The following is an 8,667-nucleotide window of genomic DNA, read 5'->3' on the forward strand; positions in this document are numbered from 1 at the left end:
ATTCAACGTATTATTACACCTGGACACCGAAAACTACGAAGCGCACTATGTGGACCTCGTCATCGGCAACCTGGGATACCTAGACATCGAATTCAACGTACGATTACACCTGGACACCGAAAACTATAAAGCGCACTATCTGGATCCCGTCATCGGCAACCTGGGACACGTGGACATCGAATTCAAGGTATTAATACACGTAGACACCGAAAACTACGGAGCGCACTATGTGGACCTCGTCATCGGCAACCTGGAACACCTAGACATCGAATTCAACGCACGATTACACCTGGACACCGAAAACTATGAAACGCACTATTTGGATCCCGCAATCGGCAACCTGGGACACGTGGACATCAAATTCAAAGTATTAATACACGTAAACACCGAATACTACGGAGCGCACTATGTGGACCTCGTCATCGGCAACCTGGGACACGTAGACATCGAATTCAACGTATTATTACACCTGGACACCGAAAACTATGAAGCGCACTATCTGGACCTCGTCATCGGCAACCTGGGATACCTAGACATCGAATTCAACGTACGATTACACCTGGACACCGAAAACTATGAAGCGCACTATCTGGATCCCGTCATCGGCAACCTGGGACACGTGGATATCAAATTCAAGGTATTAATACACGTAGACACCGAAAACTACGGAGCGCACTATGTGGACCTCGTCATCGGCAACCTGGAACACCTAGACATCGAATTCAACGTACGATTACACCTGGACACCGAAAACTATGAAACGCACTATCTGGATCCCGCAATCGGCAACCTGGGACACGTGGACATCAAATTCAAAGTATTAATACCAACGACATATATAATATAGACCAAGCATTCCGTCTACGACGTGAAGCCGGAAGTTGGCAGTTTGGGACAGAGTGAGAAAGCTGTTTTGTGTCTACTGCTTTCTCACTTCAACTTAGAGCGGTTGTCAAGAGTCGCCATATTCATTTTACCGCTGTTAAGTGTTATAGGTTAAGTGTATGTATACAGAAAAATATTTAAAAGAAAAACGTGAAATGTATGAGAAATATATAATAAATATATAAAATATATATGTGTGTGAGTATACAAGGTACAAAATATAAACAGAGACGTATATAAAATGTATGAAATAAATGTAAACATAGAGATAAAAAGGTCTTGCTATTAATATGTATTTTAGAAAATATATAGAATAAATATGTAAAATAAGTAAAAATAGATTAGAAAATAAAATATTAATAAATCAAATATTAATGGAGAATAGGTTATATAAAGACTGTAACACAAAATAAAAATATTTAAAGTTCTTTTATTTATTGATTGCTAAAGGTTATTAATTTTGTAAATTTACTTCTGATCCTTTGTATTTGATAGTTTTTTGATGTACATATATGCCGCAATCGTAACTGAAAATATGCATACAATATAAGTTTTATCAAATCTGTCCTGTGATCTTGGAGTGGAGCCTGTTCCAACATATGCAATACATTATCAAATATATTAGATGATACATGTGATAAAGCAATTATTATTAATCTTTCAGCAGGATGTTTTTTATTAATGACGTTTGAATTTCCTCTTATTACTTTCTCTGCAATGTAACATAATGTTATAACATCGTTTGATGCTTTTATTAATCCTCCTCTACATTTTCTTTCCTGTAATGCAGACATATTATCGGTTCCAATTAATAATTTTTTGCAAATAGCACAATCTATCTTTTTTATAACTTTTCTAGCAACAAAACCAGAAATGTAGGCTACAACATCTTTTATATAATTTGATGTGCACCAGTTTTCAGTAATAAATGCTTCATCTGAAAATTCGTCCTCATTTTCTTCCTCTAATTCCATAAATTCGTTGACAATATTATCTATTCCGTTATTGAGATGTGTAACATTTAATATAGCAGTATCATCTTGCGCAGTAGTATTACCATGTGGTAATATTGTTAGCTTTGTATGGTGCAAGAGTCGTCTGTAAGCATGACTAAATTGTTTAGCTGAAGGATTATTATTATGTCCACCTTTACTTCTTATAGCTGAGAAGAACATCTCGATATGATCTTGGGACATTTTATACGTAAGTAGAAATTTCATTTTCTTTGTTGCAATCAATTCATTTGATATATTTTGTATACATATTAAACATATTAACATACCTAAAAAGCCAGTCTTTTTCTTTGTATTCATAATATTCACTCCATCGATAAATAAGTTATTTAAATAATCTATATATTTCTGAATATCTTCTTTAATACGGTCGATATTGATCAATGATATTGGTTCTTGACTTCTATTTTTACATAGAAGATTTCGACTATTGAGTAAGTCAAATATGTTATTTATATTAAAAAGAAATAATGATGTTGCTGCTGAATTTTGAAACTGTGGTAGTTGCAAATCTATAGCACAGAAATCAATTGCATTGGCACCACTGGTACTTAAAGTTTGTACAGCCAGGCTTACATTCATTTTTTCTTGTTGCCAATTTAAATGACGCCTGGTTATTTTTGTTGCTGCGTGAAGACCTTCTTTTTCTTGCAGATATACTAAATTTATAATATATTGCCATTCTATTTTATTTCCATTGCCATCATGCATGTTTTTACAGGTAGCAAACGCATTTCGAATTAGTTTAATCATATGGCAAGCATCTAACATTACATAAACTTTTTCCTTACTTTGTGGATGCATAAAGTAGGGTCTTGGATTTTCTGCAGATATATGTGCACCTAGACATTGCATTGTTGTAATATTGCTTGGACAGCCATCCATAGTAATATTAATAATAATGGCACCTATTTCATGTAGCGATGAAAGTACTATTTTAATTATATTTGCTCTTTCTGCACCAGTCAAAGATTTTATTAAATAATATGCAATAGGGATTTTCCAACTGCCATTAATGCAAACTAGAACAAAGACGCATGCATGTCTTGCTTTTGGTAGATTCTCGTCAGATTCAGCTTCTTTTGTACTTGTCACACCACAATCAACATATCCATAATATGTATCATTTTCAATTTCTACGAATTCCCGTATTGACATATCATCAATAGTTAAACTAAAATATAATATTTTTCCTTCTGTTGTTGCTTCATCAATTTTTTTCTCTACTGTTTTTAAAGCCTCAGTTGTTATACCAGGTTTGCCTTCTACAGATGCATACCATCTTCTTATTGTTTGGGGATGTGGTAAAATATTAAGGAAAGTCTTACGAACATATTCATATGCTTTTGTTGAATAAAACTGTAATGTTGCTGCAAAAGTTTTAATATCATCCGAAAATACTCCTCTTTTCTTCTTTGAAAGATGTCTTTTTAATATTTGTCTTTCAGTTGATGAAACGCTAGACTGTACAACATGAATTACATATAATTCATATTACGTATATTTCATTATTAGTAAATTGCAATTCCTCCTGTGCTATATGCTTTTAATATTGTTATATTACTCGTACCACATATATGTAGTATTTCTTCTGTCAATCAGTACTTACTTGTAACAACTCAGCAGCGTCCTTAGATAATAATTCCTTATCTTTTAAATGCTTTACAAGCGACGTCAATGATATTACTCTTTGGTTCAATCTTCTGCATTTCTGCTGATATATTTTTAACTTAGCCTTCAACGCTTTTATTTCGTCCTCTTTTATTTTCAATTTATATAATGGATCTTTGCATGGATTGAACATATCCAAATTTGTACTATGTAACAAATATTCATGTATATATGCATATAATTTTTAAGTATACAATAAACATATCATCTAATTTTTCTTTTTATTATTTTACCTGTCAGCGAAACCAAACTTTGTTGTTCGTTGTACTTTCGAAATAGATACATGTGCTTCTTCTAAGTTAATATTCTCTGTAGTCTGTATATTTATCTCTGGTAAAGATTGTTCCTGAGGTTCCTGAGGTTCTGGACATTGTTCGTTAGTACTTGTTACATATAACTTCTCTGTACTGCTTGCATTTGTATCACATGTATGTTGCTGCTGCATCTGCTGATCCTTAATTGTGACATAAAGTTTGACTTTATTTCACAAATATGTACTTTTTTGTAATTACATGATCATTGCAACAGTTATTAAAAAATGTTAAAAATAAATATCAACTTTACATACCACCTGAGTGCTATTACATTCATTTCTTAACGCCATATCAAATACAGTTGGTACTGTATTTGTTTGTAAATATATTTTACCACAACCTGTTATAAGAAAACAATCTTTTGTAAAATGCTGACTACATATAACCGAATTTTCGGTATATGAAAAATTCTTTATTTTTTTTTCTATTGCTGCAAGCCATCGTTTTCTCCTTATTGTGTTTTTTGGCAACCTGAAAAAATATATATAGTCCTGTTGTAAACATATCAAACTTCCATAGAACTTTATATTTTTAAGCAATCATGTTGTACAAAAAAATATTATTGCTTCTTCATGGAGAAACCTTTATAAGTGAAATAAAATATTGCTTAAGCAACGTGCAAATTTATAATTTGCATACTTAAAAATTGTGAGGAAATAATGTTTAAATTTATAATTTGCACACTTAAAAACTATGAGGAAGCAATGTTCAAGTTTCTACTCGTATAGTAATAAGTTTAGTATGTAACTTTTTTGCTCGCATTACAAATTACAATAATAACTATATTATTACAATATATTAACTGTACGTTTCTGTACCTGTGAAATCGAATTTCGTCCGACTTATGTCTTAAATGTACTCCACAAATGCAACAAAAAACCATCTTAATCGTCTCCTTTTTTGTCCTTTGAAATATTTATAACGCGCTCCGTTAACCTCTACAGACCGCCAGTAAATCGTCTCCTTTCACGGTAAAGAGGTTAAGTAAATATGGCCGCTTGCCGCTTTTGCTGTCACATAGTCAAGAGTGAGAGGGCAGTAGACGCAAAACAGCTTTCTCACTCTGTCCTAAACTGCCAACTTCCGACTTCACCCCCTCCATAGCAAAAGCATAGGAATGCTTGGTCTATATTATATATGTCGTTGCATTAATACACGTAAACACCGAATACTACGGAGCGCACTATGTGGACCTCGTCATCGGCAACCTGGGACACGTAGACATCGAATTCAACGTATTATTACACCTGGACACCGAAAACTATGAAGCGCACTATCTGGACCTCGTCATCGGCAACCTAGGATACCTAGACATCGAATTCAAGCCTGATTCATAAGAATCGACTTAAAAATTCCCTAGCGGCACTTTCTGCCAAGCGTAGGGTTCCTTCTTTTCCGGCAGCGGTGGTAATACGATGTAAGGATACGAAATCTCTCCAGATAGGGCCGATATCACAGTCTCCGATTAACGTGATTCTCCGATTAATTTTGTTACCAGGCTTGCCAACAGCAAGAATACAAAAGGTGTCTCAAGTCACAGTATACTCAAGTCGTCAAGTTCATAACCTATTCACGGCAAAGAAAACGTTGTGTGTAGTTAGTGAAATGTAGGCACTCGGTGGAGATGCTGAAATACGGGGTGTGATCCAATACGAATATAGTCTTGTGGTTCGCGGGATACATCGTACGCTTCTCGCCCGCGAGGCCGCACACAAAATAATAAACGATATCCCACGATATCCTCGCCGAGCGTGTTCTCCTCGCGCTTTCGAGATTATTGTACAGCCGCTCGCCAATCGCGATACCTACGGAATTTACGACCACGTCGTGTCAGTCTCGCGCTTCGTCAGGTCGATCGCATTATTCTCGGAATTGTTCCTCCACGTCGACGATCAACAAAGTCGGAAAGGAGCGAGCGATAAGCGGCGTACGCGGTGTAGTGTGATGCTATTCTTCGCGAGTTTTCGTGATCTACCTAACCTAAGTACGTAAAATTATTGATTTTAATTAAAAATATTACTTAATTATTAACTATAAGAGTATTTTACATAAATCATTCCTTGCAGAAAATGGATAAGGAAAACAGAATGATACGTGGCAAGAATTTTACCAACGCCGAAAAACATGAATTAGTAGAAAAAATTTACCCTTATCGTAACATCATTGAGAACAAGGAAACTAACGCAACAAGTAATAAAGAAAAAGATGAAGCGTGGGCAGACATAACTAAAAACTTCAATATGGATAAACTTACATACCTCCAACGAACGGAAAAGAAATTGCGTAATTGTTGGGACAACATGAAAAGAGATACTAGGAAGTATTGTGCAATGTTTCGGAGAGAAACGTATAAAACAGGTATAATTTATTATTAAAATTATTATTAAAATAACTTAATTATTAAATTTTTATTTTATTTATAGGTGGAGGTCTTCCTAATATAAAAAAAGATCCTTTATTTGAACAAGTTGAAGAAATTATGAGTCAAGCATCAGTATCTGGGTTACATAATCCTTTTGATTCCGATTCTATTACTGCTCCTACTGATAAAGACGTTATTCTTGTCGATGACATACAAGATGACGCCAGTTCTGATCCATCCAATTCTAATCCAGCTGAGGTATTTTCAGTAAGTTAGAAAAATAGTAAATCTGTAAAATTTGTCAAACATAATTTAATTGTTCTGAATTTTCAGTACTTGTTACAAAATAAAGACATTAATAGCTGGGAGTCTTGCAATATACAAAACTTAAGATCGGAAAGAAGTTCTCCTTTAAAGATAAGTGCGCCATCAACAGTAGTAGGATCTAAAAAACGAAAATACGAAGAAAATGAATTAGATGAAGCAAAAGTTGATTTGACAAATACGTTAAAAGCAAGCATAGAAACGAAGAAAAATTACGAAGTTGAGATATTGAGAACCAAATTAGAAAAAGAGAAACTAAAAGTAGAATTATTAAAAATCTCACTCGAAAAAAGAATTAAAAAAACAATAAAATAAAATATTTATTTATATAAAGTAAGCGGTAAGCACCGGACACTTGGTGACCTCCTGATGCCAATGATTCGCCAAATAATTCTGCTTCGGTGCCTGCGCGCACTTCATGAGATGCCCGTTCCACCTGCAATTCGGCTCCTGGGCGTTCAAGCACACTTGCTAACGATAACACTGAATGGCAGGTATGCGTAAGAGGCCAATCTCCATGCCGACGTAGAGACTCTGCGTATCCTTCAGAAACTGCAACGTCAACGGCGATGAGGGCAAGGATCTCCAAATTTCGACGATGCAGGCCTCTTGCGTCCTAGGCAGGACCGAAAATCTTCTTGATCAGTCCAGTCGCCGTGGCGACGTAAAGGACAGTCACGCTGCGATGCAGCTTAGTTGGAGTAATGTCCACCGCGATGTGGGTGAATCGCTCAAGGGTTGCAGTATGCAGCGGTTCCAGCATCGCGCTCTACACCGCCTCGTCCATCAGCTGGTACCGCTGATTGTCCATGATCTAGTGCGGCGCGGTGCTAGACGGGGCACCGCAGCGTTGACGATTATGATGAGCGACTGGTCTCCTTTCCCAGGCGTTTTCCTGATACTTGAAAGGCCCGTTAAAACTGGCGGCGACTGCGGACATGTTGAACGCGCAGATAACTGAGCCTGCAATGCCGGAAACCAAAGCAAAACTTTGTTTACCTGGAAGTATTACATACTTTATGCTTATTTTACCGGGTTATATTACTATTTTATTATACTATACTTGCTTTGTTGTTATCACAACAAGTTGTGATATTACATTTTTATAAGATAATAGGTGCTTTCCATTTACATCAAAACTCAGATAATTCTCACTTGTGACGTCGTTCTATCCTTTTTGCCAATTAATGAATAATAAAGACAGAATGACATCACAAGTGAGAATTATCTGAGTTTTGATGTAAATGGAAAGCAACTAATGTGATAATCTATATAAGATATTCCTATGCGATAAGATTTTTTATTTAAAAGATTATCTAAAAGTAGAATACTCATTTATTATTTGTTTATTTTACAAATATTTTATCAAATATAGAACTTAACTTAAATTAGTATTTACAAGAGACTTAGTTAGTTGATCGACACTTTAAATTAGTAGATACAACTTTAAATTAGTCTTCCAATATAAAACTTTATTTTTTTTATAAGGGTTAATGTATTTGTTTTTTTCTTCATATAGATTTTATTTTTTGTCTACGAATCTATTACAAAATATATGATTTGCAAAAACAGTCAAAATACTGTAAACATATGTATATATATTTCAAAATATAAAAAATTTATACTACTTTGTTATTATTTATATTGGCATCATGTCGTCAACTGAGTTTCTGGAGGAATTGTGCAATAAAGGCGCCGAACGTTTAAGCAACCTACCCCAAGTTGCGACATTTATGTTCATTTGATTTGCTCTTAGGAAATTTTTCACTTGTTGCTTAAAGATCTTGCGTTGACGCTGCTTTCACGACATCATTACATTTAGGAATTTTATTTTTGCAAATAAGAGGCCTTGCGGTTCCAACTGTAGAGCCATGTCATGTCGAACGTCATCAATGAATTCTTCTAAACGTAAAATCTTGACCGCACAAAAAGATCTCCAATCTTTCCAATAAATGCCTATTTCAAGTTCTCTCGATTTAAATTAATCTGAAATTATTGAACTATTGATTAAAATATTAAATTACATTATTTGTAATAATTAAGTTATATCAATATTACCTTTCAAAATATTCTAAAATTAGACGTTGCCGCTGATCAT

General features: G+C 34.6%; 1 protein-coding gene and 1 long non-coding RNA gene across 5 annotated transcripts; one reads left to right on the forward strand and one right to left on the reverse strand.

The window, feature by feature from the left end:
• Positions 1 to 5,202: 5,202 nt before the first annotated feature.
• On the forward strand, positions 5,203 to 8,284 carry LOC139780736 (uncharacterized). 3 transcript variants are annotated; one of them, XM_071719461.1, is made up of 5 exons: positions 5,203 to 5,867; positions 5,950 to 6,241; positions 6,307 to 6,503; positions 6,579 to 6,680; positions 6,904 to 8,284. In XM_071719461.1, the coding sequence occupies exons 2-5, from the start codon at positions 5,953 to 5,955 to the stop codon at positions 6,904 to 6,906; spliced, it is 591 nt and encodes a 196-aa protein (XP_071575562.1). In that variant the 5' UTR covers positions 5,203 to 5,867; positions 5,950 to 5,952; the 3' UTR covers positions 6,907 to 8,284. The 3 variants fall into 3 exon arrangements, with proteins under 3 accessions (XP_071575562.1, XP_071575561.1, XP_071575560.1); XM_071719460.1 differs by having other exon boundaries at positions 5,209 to 5,867; positions 6,307 to 6,512; XM_071719459.1 differs by having other exon boundaries at positions 5,211 to 5,867; positions 6,307 to 6,512; positions 6,579 to 8,284.
• Positions 6,245 to 8,667, reverse strand: LOC139780737 (uncharacterized). Of its 2 annotated transcripts, none has more exons than XR_011720324.1 (3): positions 8,628 to 8,667; positions 6,918 to 8,555; positions 6,245 to 6,534 (listed from the first exon to the last, which is right to left on the reverse strand). It is a non-coding gene; the product is annotated as an uncharacterized lncRNA (long non-coding RNA). The 2 variants fall into 2 exon arrangements; XR_011720323.1 differs by having other exon boundaries at positions 6,245 to 6,690.

Source organism: Temnothorax nylanderi, unplaced genomic scaffold (genome assembly GCF_030848795.1).
Source record: "Temnothorax nylanderi isolate EJ_2023f unplaced genomic scaffold, tnyl_v1.0 TNYL_tig0294_pilon, whole genome shotgun sequence".
NCBI classification, from domain to species: domain Eukaryota; kingdom Metazoa; phylum Arthropoda; class Insecta; order Hymenoptera; family Formicidae; genus Temnothorax; species Temnothorax nylanderi.

Excerpts from the sequence above, each read along its gene's own strand:
- LOC139780736 (XM_071719459.1), top strand. The coding sequence starts at position 5,953 with ATGGATAAGGAAAACAGAATGATACGTGGCAAGAATTTTACCAACGCC. Across the intron at positions 6,242-6,306 it reads GAGAGAAACGTATAAAACAG|GTGGAGGTCTTCCTAATATA; the intron begins GTATAATTTATT and ends TTTTATTTATAG. Across the intron at positions 6,513-6,578 it reads ATCCAGCTGAGGTATTTTCA|TACTTGTTACAAAATAAAGA; the intron begins GTAAGTTAGAAA and ends CTGAATTTTCAG.